The sequence below is a fragment of the Equus przewalskii genome, chromosome 15, assembly GCF_037783145.1.
Source record: "Equus przewalskii isolate Varuska chromosome 15, EquPr2, whole genome shotgun sequence".
In the NCBI taxonomy this organism is placed as follows: Eukaryota; Metazoa; Chordata; class Mammalia; order Perissodactyla; family Equidae; genus Equus; species Equus przewalskii.
Genome location: NC_091845.1, coordinates 20609651 through 20627309, shown reverse-complemented (window position 1 = coordinate 20627309; position 17659 = coordinate 20609651). Strand labels below are relative to the sequence as shown.

Here is a 17659-nt window from a genome sequence, read left to right as displayed (position 1 = left end):
GTGTATTAACTCATTTAATCCTCATGGTTAATCTGTGAAGCAAGGCCTGGTGTCATACCCATTGCACAGATGGAAAACGGAGGCACACCGATTAATCTTAATCTAAGATTAAGTAACTTAAGTGGGCAGCCTGTATTGGAATGCAGGCAGTCCGGTTACAGAGTCCACACTCATAACCACTAAACAACACGGCTGCTTCCACACTAAATGAGGTATGGGCCATGACCCAGCAAAACATGTTCTCTTTCTGCTCCTGCCTCAGGGCCTTTGCTTTTGCTGTGCTCTCACAGCCTAGAGGGCTCTTTTCTCTTATTTCCTCATGTCTGTTCAAGGGTCACTTCTTCAGAGAGGCTTTGCCAGACCAATTTATCCAAATAGTAACCTTTGCCCGATTCTTCCCCTTCCCTGCTTTTTTTTTCCAGAACTTAATTCTGTCTTTTTATTATACAATTGTTTGTTTGTGCTATTTTTCTTCTACTGCAATGTCAGCTCCATGAGAACTGACTTTGTCTAGCTCATGGCCGTATCCCCTCGAGCCTAGGACACTTGGCACGTGGCTAGAGCTTGGTATGTCTCGTGGAATGAATGGATACGTGTTTGCACTGTCCAGCGACTTCTGTCCCACTTATGAACACATTTTTGTTGAAAACTGGACAACTTCTCGTTTACCCTTAAGTTTCTTTTTACTTCTGTCTGTACAATCCTCTAATTTATTCAAACACCACTGGATTATTCCAGCTCTCGGTGTCATTTTTTTTTCCTTATTAAAGTAAACTGCCATTTATTTCTCACACTGATCTTTAACACGAGACATCTTGTTCTTGTCATAAAAATGACTCATATGGAAAAATGTAAGTTGAATATAGGGGCTCATACCTACCAGAATGTTTCCATCAATGTTGCAGATATAAAAAGTCAGAGACATAGCCATAGATACCTGTCCAATTCTAAGGTCCATAGTAATAATTTCAGTGGAGTGTTAGTCTTTTGGATGTATAACCTGAAACTCCACCGGATGTCTAAAATGGCCCCTCTTGAAAGCAAACACCACCTCATCTACACAAACACTTTAGGTTTTTCTTTCCTTCTGCCATAATACACCTTCAAACTCTTCCAACATTCACAGCCAAGATGTAAAATACATACACAGGAAAGATCATTCAAAGATAGACCTCCAAGCATTAAAAAAAAAAAAAAAAAAAAAAAAGGAAAGAAAGAAAGAAAGAGATCAACTTGCTATTAGACTGATTTCCTTGGACTATAAAAGGAATGAAATTTGAAGGTCACAAAGTGTGTCTATTTGTTTAGGGAAGTCTTACAGGTAGTATAAATATCATCAGCTACAGTTGCTATGGGGTCTGTTTGTTTACCAAACAAGCGCACAAATAGTTACACAAAAGCAGAACAACATTTGAGTCTATAAATGGAGAAGGCTTTGCCTTCTGGTAAATTTTCCAAAGCGTGTTTTTTTTAAAAGTCCCTATTTTTCCACGTTGTTCTCTGTTTTCTTGATTCTCTCTTTTCGGTTCTAACACCTGCAGGGAATGTTTCACTCTCAGATTTCTGATGCTGATAATGATTTTCTTTTCCCTTTCCCTTTTTTAACTTTAAGACTTAAAAACCAAAAAAAACGAGCCCAACAATCCAAACTCCACAGTAAAAATAGTCTGCACAACTGAAAATGCAAAAAAAAAAAAAAAGAGAGAGAGAGAGAACGAAAGCCACAGAGTTTATAGAAGAATTCTAGTACAGGCATGCAGTCCTCAAGTTGAGTTAATCCGTGAACAACCACCCAGAAAGGTCTCGGTTTGTGTATTTTTTTTTAACTGACTTTCTATAAACCAGGTATGTTTCAAGCACCTGAATTATACCTGCTGAGTTAACCATTTGCTTCTGAAATTGAAGCAGGGGGGGCAGGAAACCAGCAAGGCTGTTGCGGAATTTCTTAGGTGAGTGTGTGTGCACATTATAACTTAGATCTACCATAAAACAAACCGTGCCACAGAGGCTGCTGTGAGTGGAAGCCTTCTCTTCACACTACACTGACCACGGTAGCCACCAGGCACAGCCCCGACGCCTTTCTGTGAATGGGACAGACTGCCATATGGACGAAGACACTGAACAAGCTGTACAACTCTTGGCAACATGTGCCCAGGGGATTGTCCCATATTAACACCACCTGGGCTGTGGCAATTGTGCTCTGCATGTGCAGAGGCACTGAGGAGCCCATCAGGATGTTATTTTTGAGTACACACAAAAAAGAAAATTACAGTTAGGAGAATTCTCTGGCTAGCATATCTGTTGCTCAATTCCCGAAATAGTTTCCCAAAGGAACAGTTATCTTCTTTATTCACACAGGCAGAAATGACAAGCTGGAACACATATTAACAATTTCCCTTTGTGAGCTTCCACTATTGTTTTAATGAGGAGAATATACTTTATAATATACTTAGGCCTTGACTGATTACAAAGGGGGTGGAATAAAGAACTTTAGGGCTGCTATACATATGTAACACGCTCATTTGCATTACCCAAGTGAGCCAGTCAGCAGAGCGGTGGCTCCCCTGGAAAGAGCAGCAGAGGCAGGCTACAGGGTAGCACCCGTGCAAAAAGGCATCTTTGTAAGTCGTGAAGAAGAACAACACGACTCCCGTGTAAGCCTCTTTCACAGGTACTCCCCCAACTGGCCCCACTAGTGGCCTAAGAATATAGGTCCCCCCTCTTTTGCCCCATTATTAGCTTAAGTATATGGGATCTATGGTTGCCATTTAAACGAGAACAGAATAACACCAGTTTTCCAAGCCATATGACCTTCTGCAGACCCTTGGCTTCCCCTTCTACTTCTGGATGGATCCAATATCTGCCAAAGAAAATTTTCTATTCACTTAATCCAAGTGGTAAAGGGTACATTTCAACAAGACTCTTTTATAGGTTTTTACCTTTTGGGAAAAACCCAGGTCAGTGGACAACACCATCAGAGTCCCCAAAAGACTGGTCCTTACTGTTCTTCTGCCATATGCTTTCCTTCACACCCTTGGTGTAGAAAAAATGCTAAGAAAGCTAACACATATTTGGGAGGAGGGGGCACAGGCCCTTCCACACAAGTGCAAACACCTGTACAATGGCTGGGTGCCAACAAAGGGATCTGGCAGGAAACAAACCCTACGAGCTGGGGCAACTCATCAGAAAAGAATGTCTACCCTACACGATGAGAGAAGCTGAGGGTTCAAATATTGGTTTGTGTGGGAAATCTAGCACATCAGACATGAAATAGCCCATGGTCAAGATTTATATTATACAATAGCCCAAGAAAAAAAATTAAGATTGACTTAATTTAAGAGAAACTTATAAAATGAATATGACTCTCCAGAACAATGATGTCATTTTATTGGAAAGCATCTATCATTTAAACACAATAAACAGAAAAAGATTTATAGAGTCTAACGGTGGCGTGTTATGGTAAAAGGCACTTTATTGAGATAAGACATACAGCTGTTAGAAAATAATGGCTGAGTTTTGGTCTTTTAATCGCCACACAAAGCGAACAGTCAAGAAAATCCATAAACCTATCCCTCATGGGATGCCAATAGTTTAAAGATTTTCTCCCCCTGCCCTCCCTGCACGTGTGAATGACCAGAGGCGATCAGCACCATGCTACACTCTCCCAAGAGAGCCTTTCTTCCTCCTTCAAAGACCCAGAAGCAACTGGTTTTAAGCAATAGACAAGTGAATCACAGGCATTCAAAGTATGATGGTGACCTAACACCCAGTAGCATGTTTGGGTACCAAATGTTGATAAGCCCCTGGGTGCTTCTTTCTGACATAAAACGGGAACGTTTTTGCCCTCAACAGGCTACTTCCTGTGCAGACAGACAGGGATAGGGGACACTGCTAAGAGTCTGCTTTGGAGCAGAAAGAAGCACCTGAATTTTAGGCCTCTGCAAATGGCCACGCCCACTTCCCTTTCTGGTCCCCTACAACACCTGACATGACATGCCTGGTCTGCTCTTTGCCTTCTCCACTGCTAGTCACCTGACTTATCTCCTTGCAAGAAGATGAGGGGAGGGTGGAGAGCCAGCCGCAGAGAACTGCTTGGGGCTTCTCCCAGATTATGGCTGAACACGCAGGTCTGGCCCCAGGCTACCAACCTTGAAGGTTATGGCCTGGTCCTGACCTCTGAGCTTTACGCCCTGGAGTCTGGGGTGGAGCCAAGGTGGTTCTGATGAGCAGCGGACCTGGGAACCACTGGAATATTGCAGTCATTGCAAGGATTTGAGGGTTGGGGATACCTTGGTTCCAGTCCCCTGCCTGGTCTCCAACTAGCTGTGTGGCTTGTGCAACTTATAAAATTGTGCTGGGCCCAACAACACCACCGGTACAAAGAGGACAGTACCCCATAGGGTTACTGTGAGTATGAAACGGGAAAATCAGTGTCAAGGCCTATGTTGAGTCCTTTATGTATGTGTCCAGCACAAAGTAATAGTCAATAAATGTCAGCTGCATTATCACCACCATCATCTGCCAGGTACCGATTCCTTCCAGCAATACTATCTGCCCTCTGTTGACTCACACAAGAATGGCCAGCCATTAGTTTTGTGCACTGAGTATGTGTGGGATGTTAATCAAATTTTGGGAGGAAAACTCTGTCCTTCTCAACAGTGCCAAAACCCAGGTGAACTGAACGTGCCGCCTGTATTGCTTCTCAAACCTGAATGCGTATGCCAAAGCCCTAGGGATCTGGTTAAAATGCAGATCCTGATTCAGCAGGTGTCGGGGGTGAGGGCTGAGACTCTGTATTTCTAAGAAGCTCCCAGGTGATGCTAAAGCTGCTGGCTTGCAGCCTTTGAGTAGGAAGAATCAAGGGTACATATGAGAAATACAAATCCCCACCCCATCACAGACCAGTGGAATCCAAGTCTTCCTGGGAGAGGTCCTAGGAAGCTGTATGTTTTAACAAATACCTGTGAGAATATTATCAGGAATCTGAGAAACACTGGTCTTACGTTAAGGTCAGGAGTTGGCAAATTTTTTATGTAAATGGCCAGTTAGCAAATATTTCAGTCTTTGTGGGCCAAATGGTTTCTGCTGCTACTGCGCAAGACAGCCATTATAGCATGAAAGCAATGAAAGCAGCCACAGACAATGTGTAAATAAATGAGCCTCACTGTGTTCCAATAAAACTTTATTTATAAAATGAGCAGTGGGCCAGATTTGGCTGGTAGGCTGTAATTTGCTGACCTCTGTTACAGATCAATTGCTTCAACACATATTGGCAGGAAGTAGCAGAAACAATTTTGAAGACAATTTGGGACAATTTGACCGTAGGTTCTCCAAAATGCTCTAATGGGAAAGAAAGATCTGGGGTAACTAGTTTGCTCAAATGCTTCAAATCAAAAGAAATCATCTGATTTTCAAAAAACAAAATAAAAAAAGTTGAAAAGAGGAAGAGCTATTCAGAGTAGTGGGAGCTAGAGATTACTGCTTAAATTTCTGGCTCAATAGGCCCTAAATACGACTATGAAAATATGCAAAAGTTAAAGGCTTGTGTAACTGGAACACTTCTGAAACCGAGCCTCCAGAATTTTAGCAAGTAAACCAAGAGCACCAATATTTATTCATCAACACAGAATTGAGCTTAAAAAAAGATAGAAAGAAAAACGAAACACCAGGCATGTCCACGTTTCAGAGTTCCTCGCCTTTTGAAAATAGCAGGGCCAGTAAACACAAATATTATTGTTATATAGTCAAATACATGGCAATATGTCAAGAGGCTGCAAATCAAAACCAGAGACTGTGTATCAAGCAAAATTGTCTGAAAGTACATTAGCCAAGCAAAAACCTTCAGGGTTATTTGAAGGCAGCCGCCAACTGTGAAGTGTAGAAAACGCAAGCCACCGGAATCCATGGGGCTGTGTCGAGAAGTGAGAATGAGAACGAAGGAGGGAACTCTGTGCCTAGACAGAAGGTAGGTTAGACCTCAGAGAGAAAGGAGTGCGATTTGGGTCACTTGACTTTGAGAACAATATAATAGCCTCAAAGAGAGAAGATGCTGAACAACTGCAACCTTTCCAGAGTTTAAAGGAAACCGCTTTCACCAAATGCTTAAGGAAGCCTTGAACAAATATTTAGAAAAGCTATGAATCTGAGAAATACTCAAGTTATAAAACATCTACTAATGGTGGTTGAACTGAAAGTAAAAAGCTGGGAAGGATCAGAAAGGGGAATATTTCTGACATGGACTACAGAGGACAGCTGAAAGGGAATAAAGACCATATGATGTGTTCAACGAGGAAACACAAGATTTATAAGGCAGGAAGGAAAGCGAGGATACTTGTAAAGGAGAGAGAGGCTTGTTTTGCATTTGCCTGTGTGCAAATCCTGCATGGGGTTTATTTTTGTTCTTTATGTGCTGTTTCAGATCGTAAATGATTTATATTTTGCAAATCCTACCCATCCCCTCCCTTCATGAAAGGCCTAATAAATATCTGCATCCACCTAAAAGGGGAAACTCTGGCATTTTCCTTTCAGTGCGCTGATTTGCACACAGTAGGCTAAGTCAATACACGTTTTGTTAAATTAAATTTAAAATTTCTTTTAGAAACACTGATTTTAATTTAGCCTAATTAGGTACTCACTTTTAAACTGAAAGGAGACTTTAAGTACTGTTTTATAAACTAAAAGAGAGACTTGAATGTGGGTCGTGGATATGCCACTAACCAGTTCCGTGACGCTAGGTCAGTTATTTAATCTCTATGACTCAATTTCCTCCTCTGTAAAATGGGTATAATGAGCCCCACTGTTTCCCAGTGGTCATGTGGATAAAATGAGACATCACTGCAAAGGCAAGAGTTGAGCCCGGGCTCGGCACAGAGAAAGACCTGATGAAATGTGAGTTCCCTTTCCTTTCCCCAGTGCACCATAAGATAATGTGATATTTAGAATTTTAATTCAGGCAATTACTTAAGTAGTAATTGCTATTTGTATTTACATAGCTGCTTTGATCCAAGAAGCTCAAAGGGCTTTACTAAATTTAGCATTTTAATAAATGTTTCATTTGCATTCCGTTGATTTTGTTTACCCACACCAAAACTTGGAATTTCCTAAAGCGAGACAGACAGGCAAGTTAAGGAAACAGGAAAATATCTTCAGGTTTACAGGTATCCGAGGTCTGAGTTCTGTCTATTTACCCAAGAAGTCACGCCTCTCTGGTCCTGTGGAATAAAATGACAGTGAGAGGCAAGAGTGAGCCTGCTTCCTCCTGCAGCTCCCCTGAACGTCTGCCTGCTGAACTTCATCCCCACCACGCTTCTCTCAGGCACTGACAGCGGAGCTATGTTTATTGCACCAATGAATTTATATACATCAGCAAAATAAACATTATCAAACTCTCGGAAAAAAATCAGAGCACGAAGCACGGTGCCAGTCCCGAATTCTAATGATGCTAAATGTCCAGGAGTGCACAGGGACAGGGTCTTAACAAGCCTTGATTTGAGCGTTGGTACCCGCCTCACAAATCACATGAGCTGCTCCTCCCGCGATAGTGCTGAATATTGATCAAAGTCTCCACCCTGAGCAACGGGGAAGTGGGTTTCTATTGGCAATCTTTACCAAAGTGTGTTTTTTCCCTTCTCTACACTCAAGGGTTTACCCTGAATGATTTAATTATAATTTTCCTGGTGTAAGACAAATTAAAGAGGAGAGTAGGAGTGTCGTGCCAAGCACATTATTTATCTCCTTAACAGATTGCAGCTCACCAAACCCCAGAGCTGCTGCTGCAGCGGCTGCTCACAGGAGTCCGCAAAATGCAGGGGGACGCGAGAGGAGGAGCCTTCCAAGCGGCAGCCGGGCTGACATGATTCGACATCTCAGCACTCTAAAAATGAACAGAAACTCTCGCGATAGTGCCTTTTTCCAACAAATTTTACACCAGGCATTCCCAAATCTTCTCAAAAAGATTCTTCAGCTGTTAACCTAAGACTGAGTTTGAGGGGCTACGTTACTATTCAGTGTGGCAGGGTTTTCTGCTTGTTCAGATGCTGCTCCAGCAGAACGGAGGGGGAAAGAATATTACACAGAAATCACGGGAGAGCTTGGAAAGCTGTGCATTTCACAAAGGCACTGGTGAGTAAGGGATCAAACTTCTCCAAGGGACTCCTGAGACAAATGACAACTCCATGTGTAAGTGAGAACATATTTTTATAGTGATAGCCTTTTTTTTTTTTTTTTTTACCATTTTCCACTATTTAAACAAAGTATCACACACGTCACAAAAATAAACTGGAGGAAGGTAAAAACCACATAATAGTTCTAAGTACCTCTAGGTACGCAGAGTTGGCTAACTAATAATTGAATTTTTAATGATCAATTCTCTAAGTTTGTAAGTTTTGAACTATCTTTAACTTAAGGTGCTCATTTGTCTTGTTCATTATATTCAGTCAAAATGTGCTGACGAGAATTTTCTTCTAATAAAGCCACAACTAGGAACCTACCAGATAATCTGAGAGATCCAAGAGATAAGGTAGTGGCATATAATTTCAGAGTTGTTTCTTCTTTGCACGTACCATTGGAAAACTGAGCCTGTTTTTACATCCAGATTAAGGCTCAGTGGAATGTGAATTCTTTTCTGATCCATATTCTGATTCTAGCATGTAGTAGAATGAAGATTAAGCCCAACATTTGTGCAGACAAATAAGGACCATTAAAAAAAGTCAAACCAACTTATTGTCCTGGAATTCGACAGTCTCTTAGATCCATTTACTTTCAAATGCACCTTAAGACGTGAAAAGGGCTATTCTTCTCCCACTTGCCTCATTGCTAATCTATCAGCTGACTGCAGATACATAACCTTTTAGAATGAAACTGAGCAGTGCATCTAAACAAGAAGAGTTTTCTGTGTCACAGGAAATCTGTGCAGGCTCCACAACGGCCGACAAGATTGCAACAAATACCTTAAGTGCACCAGTCGGCATTTTTCAGCGTACGGCCTCCTGCTCTGCCTATGGATAAAGATGTAATTCAATCACTCCACAGTAAATGGATGGCATCGGCCTTAGGACACCAACAGCAAGTACAGCAAAGGACGACAGCCTAGAACCTTTTCTTTAAAGTGATCTAAGGTTTAGTATTTGTTTTTTAAATTGCAAAGACATCATAAGTGATTTATAAGCGAGAGTTAAGCTTGGCTTCCAGACATACAAATCCATCCTCACTGGAAATAAGAGAAGCACACTGGGTGCAAGGGCTCCAAACTGATGCCTACTGTCCACCATCCTATTCTTCGAACTCTTCTAAACCACTAAGTCTTAAGCATCTTTTCGTTCTTCCACATCTGCCATGCAAACTCCAAACCGGTCTTAAAAGAACAGTTGCAAGTTTTGTTTAAAACATACATAATGCTCATCTCTGGCCACCTCTCATAGTTTTCATGCTTGAACATCATATACACACACACACACACACATATTCAGATAATTTTTTCTGTGATTACTAAACTCCAAACAGATAAAATGTTGCTGGTATAAAGACACACATCTAATTCAACCAGTGGACTTGTTAATGTTCAATATTTCAAGAAATATATGAAATTACATTTGTAACTGCTTCAGTAAAACATATAATTAAAAAACCTTTCACTCAGTCACTTTTATTAAAAACCAAAATATAGAATCTGTTTTTCCTGATGGAAATGACATTTACTATCACATAACACTTTTAAGGTCTCTTCTCTTCATGTGTGGAAGCTCTGTACATGAAATATATAGGAAACCGTTTAAAAATAGTAAACTGAGTGGTCAGCCTGGTGGCAAAGTGGTTCAGTTCATGCGCTCTGCTCTGGCAGCCCAGGGTTCACAGGTTCGGATCCCAGGCGCCAACCATCACCGCTCATCAAGCCATGCTGTGGCAGCATCCCACATAAAATAGAGGAAGACTGGCATAGATGTTAGCTCAGCTGACCATCTTCCTCAACCAAAAAGAGGAAGATTGGCAACAGACGTTAGCTCAGGGCCAATCTTCCTCTCATTCACACACACACACACAAAACAGTAAACTAAAAAAAATTTTTTAATTTTAAGAGCACTATATATAGTCCACTTTTGAAAAGCATTCAACAGCAGTATTAATGCTCTGGGTGCTAAGGTACAATAACATGGATTAACAGCTTCATTTTCTTAGAACAGTACACTCGCAGGCTGTACTCTGGATCTCTAAAACCACCTCAGCTTCCACTAACATCCAAGTGAAGCTCAGGGCAATTACAAAATACAAAGTCTTAACTTCCAAATAGGAGTACGGCAACTGAGACAATGCTACAACATATCCCCCATGATCAAGAAAAAGTGCACTGTGCATGTCTGTGTGTGTACATACATGGACCCCTTCCATCTCTCCATCCTTCAAATCTTCACTAAAGGTTTATCACAAAAAAGGCCATATCCTTTGGGGACACAATGATGAAAAAGATGGGCCTGCCTTCAAGGAGGGCAGTGCACAGTAGCATAAGTTCTATCTTTTCTCAAACCGTGACTCCAAATTGCCCATGGCAGATAGAAGACATTTAGAGCCAAGGAAATCAGCTTGTACGGAGTGAGCAGTTGGCAGAAAGAATAAGGCTGGAAGCCTTGAAATCCAACCCATCCAATGAGAAACTGAAACACTCGGCCTGGGTTCCTAAGCTTAGGTTAGATCTACATAAGTGCTAATTCCATGTTGAAAGGTGAAAATAATTAGATGCTTCACACCCAAACCATATTGAAGACATTCTTAAGTAATTATATGCCCATTCAAGTCACATGGATCCAATTAGGGATCACTGAGATATGGTGATGTGAGGCCACCCACCCCTCCAAGTTGAAGATGTTTCTGGACCCATCTCAGCGGCTCGTTCCTACCTTTCCCTTTTGGGAGTGTGGACTGAGAGCTGTCCATTGGTAGAGGCATGTGGGTTCATTATTAAGGAGGTCTTGGAAGGGGCAGAGGAAGAGACACATGTTGTGGTCAGGTCCAAACTGCTATGATTGTTGCCTGTGGTTTCTTCCGCAGTATGAGCACTTGTCACTTCTTTCCAGAGCTGCTGCAGTTCTGCTGGAATCATGCCTGAAACAAACAAATTGGATAATTAAATCAATTAACAGCTAATTCCGTCCCTCTTCAAACAGTAATTAAATCAAAGAGTCAGTAAACAAAGCCTAGTGTTCGGGGGGTTTTGGTGTGTGCAGTTTTTTTTCCCTCCCAACTCAGGCAAAGGCAGTAGTAACAACCATGTCCTCCCCCTGAGCAGTGGAGCTGAAGTGCCCTCATCACACATAAAAGACACCCGTGAAGAGGATTCAAAAGGCAGCTACTTTGCAAAGACGGTATACCTCCATCCAAACTGTTGTTTCTAGATTTTTGAAAAAAAGTGGATAGATGTTATTGTATTTTTAGACACAAAGAAGGGCTCAAAATAAATTTGCTCAACTATACTATTATGACAACATGAACCACAAAATGAATAATTTTTGTGCTTAAGTCTTAAATGATGACAAATAGCTTTGTTATTAAATATAGTTTTTATTAATCACTTTTAGACATAAATTATGAATTCATATCGTCTTCCTGAAATGCTTTTCAACTTTTAACAGTCAAATTGATTATACTATGATTATTTCATTAACACACCTATCTTCCTCATTAATTTTGGTTTCTAGAACCACATGCTTAATTGATGGATGTGTCTACTGAAAAACTGTATAACTTTTTATACAAGTAACACTATTATTACTGTCATTTCTTAGAGCAATGCTAATGAACCATTGCAGAATAAAATGAAAACGTAAAATAAACTTGGGAGTAATAAAGTTCTCTTGTTTTTTAAGAGGGTCAAAATGGACACGGGTCTCAAGGAGTAAGTGTCAACCCATATTTTCCCCCAAGAAGAGTTACAATCAGTGTGTCAATCTCACTATTGTGGACCTCATAGCCTTTATTCTGGCAGGATGCCTCCACAGCCCAGGATCTCCAAATCCAACCTCAACGCCAATTCTGGTGCATATACATGCACAGAAGAAAAATACTCTAAATGGCAACTAACAAAAACAACAAACACCGCCAGCTGCTTCCATTGAAAAGACACCTAAAAGAAATCACGAGCCCTGTACATCGTAAGGAAATTCCGCATTAGAACTGGACGTCTGGATTGCAGTTCATTGTTTCAATCAACTGTAACATAGCTATCCTAGAAAGGCTGCCATTTTCTGACTATATAGCAGCAACTGAAACGGGCATGTTTCTTACCAAACCTAAGGTACTGAATTAAAAAAGAAGGCTGTGTGCATTATATTCATTTGAAACACATAATAAAAAATGCCAAGGTCTAAATTTAATTTATTTTTGTCATTTAGAATACAATGGATAGATAATCATCTCAACGTGATCAGCCAAACATCTTTACTTTGCTAAACTGTTAAAGATTTTAATTATGCTAGCATTGGAGAGCACTGGTCTAATGAGGCGATGGACTCCAGAGAATCCGAGTGGTTAAGAACTGTGAAATGAGTCTGATAGGATTTTTTTATATTCACCGTGGATCGTTTGCATATCAAAGAGGAGTAAATTATTGCACAGCAGACCAATAACCTTCCCCGCCTTTCTGAGGGGAGCATTAACAAAAACAGTTGGTCTCTCCTAACAGTTCTCCACGAAAATGTTCAAATACTCAAGTATCTCCAATTAATATATATTATAAAGGAGGCTTCAAATGATACATTAAGTGGTCAGATATTCTTAGAAAGCATCCTCGACAGCCAAGTCAGTTTTCTTCTTCCTTCATAAAAATCAAATGCCAATTACATTTTGATGGATTTTGTCCCAAATGAGCATTTAGTTATTAGGCATATTCAATTATTACTTGTCCCCTGAAATTAAACCTTGGAGGCAAATTAAACAAAGGGAAAGGTCACTACACAATTCCATGTCCGGTTTTGCTGCATCTGAGCTATTATTTTCAAACACCTTGTGAAGTGACATGTGGGATGTTGTTTGTAGCTATCAGGCCTGCCACTGCTGTCTGCTCACCAACAATTACCTGTGAATGTGGCTGACCCTCGGACCGCTGTTTACTCAATTGAAACAATAGTGAATAGGCTTGTCTGTTGATGATAGCATATTGATATAAAGCCACACAAGTCAACACCTATTTTTATTTTCTAGGGAGTAAATACACACGAAAAGAACAAGCTGCCTATTTTTCAACTCAACCTAATTGATTTCTGGGTCAGTTGCATGGGAGGCGGGGAGATGGAAGAACACAGTTTCTAACAACTGTGTTAACACTTTCCCTGCGAGAAAAGCAGGACTTTGAAGCTGTTTTAAAAGTAAGCTGTTCATCCAGCAAATAAAGATAAAGACAAATGTCTTTTTACACTTGTTACACATACAGAGGACTCTAACGTCACTCTACTCTACTCTCCTTTTACGCCAACGGACTAGCAGATCACTTTCATCATCCATGGGGAGAAATGGTAAATAAAATAGTAACTCACTGACAGACATCAGGCGTACTTCTGGGCCAAAGTACAATGTGATAATCACATTTAAGAACATTCTCATCAGACTTATAGAGAGGCAGTCAAGTCAGTCTTCTCCATCAGTGCTACACCTTGTTAGTGATGCTAAACTGTTAGTCCAATGAATACTATCTACCAAAGGACGATGTTATTTGACAGCCAAGATCTCACGATAGAATTAAGACAGATAAAAGGGAACCTAGTCACTCATCACACTAAATGGTTATCAAATTTCCAGGAAGCATGCATTTCTTCCAAAATGGTAGACAGGACTAAAAGTACCAAGGTAAACAGATCCATGAACAGGTACATACTCAAGCATGTAATTTTCTCCTATCTATAGTTTACATTTAAAAATTAGGAGGTCAGGGGCCGGCTCTGTGGCCAAGTCGTTAAGTTCACGCACTCCGCTGCAGCGGTCCAGGGTTCACATCCTGGGTGCGGACATGGCACCGCTCATCAGGCCACGTTGAGGTGGCGTCCCACATCCCACAACTAGAAGGACATGCAACTAAGATATACAACTGTGTACAGGGGGGGTTTGGGGAGATAAAGCAGGGGGAAAAAAAAAAAGATTGGCAACAGTTGTTAGCCAGGTGCCAATCTTAAAAAAAAAAATAGGAGATCAGAATGATATTGAAAGTATACTTCTATATGGAATTACTGGCGCTAGGGAGGATCTGGTGATTAAAGAGACCACAGTGAAAAACAGATCTGCTAATTATGTAAATCAGACAGAAGGCCCTACAATAACCTTAAAAACAACAAAAATATCCATTTCCTAACATAAAAGCTTCAGGGAAAAAAAAAGTCTTCAAAATATTACTCTTTACCTATTCCTATTCTTGGATCTTTATGCACGTGTTCAAGGTAACTTAACCAAGGCCATGAGCAGGTATGTAAAAGAATCTTGATGACTACGATGAAGTGGGCTCACCAGCATTTTTAACATGCAACCCCTGTGCCTTGCTACATTTCTTTTTCCAGGACAACTGGCCCCTTCATTATAAAAGAAAATGCAGACACAGGTTTAAAAAATGTATGTTGTGGGGACAGTTGACAGATTACTGTTCATGGAACTCAATTTCACAACTCCAGGTATCTCTGGCTCAAAGACAAACAGAGTTGATCAACCTTTTTCTGTCCTTGTACATCCACACCCAGGTGACCATGTTCAAGCAAGCAGAAAGTTGATTTAAACCTCATAATGACATCAGTTTTAAGCCATCATCTCTCTGATAAAAAAAAATTGTGTTGTAGTCCAACATGACTGAATTCTCAAGCCACTTTGGGCGAGGGGGTAGGGGAGACAAAACCAACCTCCTGATTCCACGAAAAATAGCAACGACACTTCACTGCAAGAATCTCACACCGGAACTATTTATATTTACGTTTATGCATCTTGGGCATACATAAAGGCACCCCTCAGATTTTAAATACCCTTCTTCCTAATGTTGCAGAGGCTAATAGTTACAGCAGACTGCTAAGCATATCAATCAATGCCATGACTAGAGAATTACCTACCGGTGTCTCTGATATGTTACTGCAGAGATTACACTTCATGCATCACCACATTCATTTCTTTCACATTACACATGAGCTTGTCTTGTCACTGCCCAATTGCCCTCTTTTGGACAGCTTAACTGATGTAGTCTAACAATGAACCTTAGTGAGCAAACTCAATAGTATAGGAGCGGTGGGAAAAGAGCAGAGAGGTTGAAGCCTGAGTCCAGTGGGTGTGTCAGAACAGCCTGCAAGGTTTCCAACAATAAACCTGAAGGTGTAATTAATGCACGTTCTAACATTTTGCAAGCACAAAAATGCATTAGCCGATGCGTCGTTTCTTTTCCTCCTGTATTGCTCAGTTACCAAATCTTCTATTTTGACAGTGATAGAAATGCTGATTATGTATCAAGCAGCTGAGCAGTAATGGCAGAAAGGGGAGGAGGGGCAAGGGGGAAGTTAAAGGAAAAAGCTCTGGTTTCAACATTAAAAACATAAACAAAAATGAAAAAAAAATAAAGGACGGACAGAAATTGGGTGTGGCTGACTGAAGAGAAAAGATTCAAATGCAGACATGCCTCAGTGGCTCCACTTGACACCAAGAGTGACTGAACACATGGCCATGCCTTCCACCCATGAAGGGTGAAGGAGGTTCCCCATTGTCAACCCTCTTCAGAAGGCAACCGAACCCAAGACACCAAAGGCTTTAGCTACCAGCCTTTAAGGCATGAGCATACATACACCCAAACCCACCAGAACTGAAAGGACTGGGGCAAGTGAAATCTGCTACACCACGTATGGGACGGGAAATTATATTTCAAAACACAGCAGACACTTTCTTCTTTCCTTCCTTCCTTCCCTTCTTTCTGGTTCTGAATAATCCATTTGCATTCACATTACACATGTGAAAGTCAGAGCTGTTTAAACCAAGAGGATGTCCTAAAAACAGCTAGGCTGCTCATTTGTTTCTCATGCCCAACACCCACAGGAACAACATGTCGATGGCTTTTCAAAAGAAATTTTTAACGCCATGAAATCCTGTTACTTTTCAAGGAACTCCAGTTTTTGAAGAAAAGCTAGAGATAGAAATGCTACCTGTTCTGATGAGTGTAGAACTGCCCTCCTCAAAAATCAAGTCAGACAAAAGCAAAGCAGAAAGAAAAAAGGGAGAAAACTCAACAAAAAACAACTTTGATTTTTATAACAGAAAGAGATGAATCTTAACCATTCACAGAAAAATAAACCTGAATCTATCCTTAGATATTAAAAAGTGGCATTATAAAGCATTATTAAGATTTAAAACAGAACAAGTTACGTGATATAAAATGCAGCTTAAAATGACTAACAAAAGCCTTCAAGAAAATTCATTTGTGATTCCAAACAGAAAACACTAGAAGATCTGATTAAAATGCTCAACAAGTCAAAGTGGTCTTTCTTTCTCTTACTCTAAGAATATGCAACCATGGGATCAGTGCCACTGCTAAGCCTTCAGAGACCACCCCATGTCTTCGTTTTGGCATCAACAAGCACTTCAGCTTCTACAAAGGTCCATCATTACTACCCTAGCCAGCTTTTCTTCTAAGTTTGCATATGCATGTGTTAGATGGACAATTTCCTTAATAATGAGCTGGAATATATCACGAGACACCCCACCACCTCTGCCCCCAAGACGTAACAGAGTGACGCCTTCTGTATAATCAACGCTTACCTTGAGCAAGGGGTTGGAGGGGAAGGGCAGGCTGCCCCGGCTGAATTGTTAGAAGGCCTTGGCGCTGCAAAGACAGGAGGTGCTGCTGCTGTAACTGTTGCATCTGTAAAAGCTGCTGTTGAAAAGCCAACTGCTGGGTAGCCACCTGCTGTTGCTGTAAGAAATCAGGAAGAAAAAAAAATGAGATGGCCGCTTCCCAAGGAAGGTTAAAAGTATGGATGATTCAAAACATGCGGGCATCGTCAAATACTGGGAACGGTCACTAGAGTTTAGTGGAGGGCTCGGTGTCAAGACTGGCTTCAAAAGGACAGAAGACATCACCTCTGAAGAGAAGTGAGGGGTGGACATATTGCCTTTCTGCCGCCTGCTCCCTTAGAAAAACAATTTGTCAATCAAGTCAGCTCTTCCTACAGTTTCAAAGGCCTGAGTTTCTGTCGTCAAGATGTGAACTTCTAGACTTCGAATTTTTAATTATTCACACTAGAAAGAAGACTGCACCACTCTGGTCTGGAGGGACTTGAACCCTGAACCTTTGAGGTGTGAAAGAACAAGCTGCCTTCCTCCCGCCTGCACCCCTGCACCAGGAGGAGCTTTTAACTACTGTGTTTATCACTTCTGACATAAATAAATGAGAAAAAATCAGACCTTTGAAGAAGAAAAACTTCATCTAATATTGTTAATTAGCCATGACAAACGATGAAATAACATTGTAAATCTTTCATAGAAACAGCCACTAGATTTTAATTACACACATTCATAATTTAGCAAACAACATCGTACTCGACTGTGAGTGTTTAATGTGAAGGACACTTTAAGCTTCAGATGCCTTAACTTGGCTTTAGTTTCAGAAACCCCTAGGTCTGCCTGCTTGTCCCGCTTCCCCACCCGCTTTGTTCTTGAAAAG

At 40.9% G+C, this 17659-nt stretch overlaps 1 protein-coding gene across 24 annotated transcripts in view; it reads right to left on the bottom strand.

Annotated features, from left to right (window-relative positions):
- Positions 1-17659, bottom strand: part of FOXP1 (forkhead box P1) — a 412016-nt gene that overhangs the window by 69901 nt on the left and 324456 nt on the right. For all 24 annotated transcript variants that reach the window (XM_070576788.1, XM_070576797.1, XM_070576800.1 and 21 more), the window contains 2 exons: positions 16756-16909; positions 10890-11094 (listed from right to left, as the gene is read on the bottom strand). In XM_070576788.1, the coding sequence (XP_070432889.1) occupies positions 10890-11094; positions 16756-16909 (359 nt within the window). The remainder of the gene's footprint in view (positions 1-10889; positions 11095-16755; positions 16910-17659) is intronic.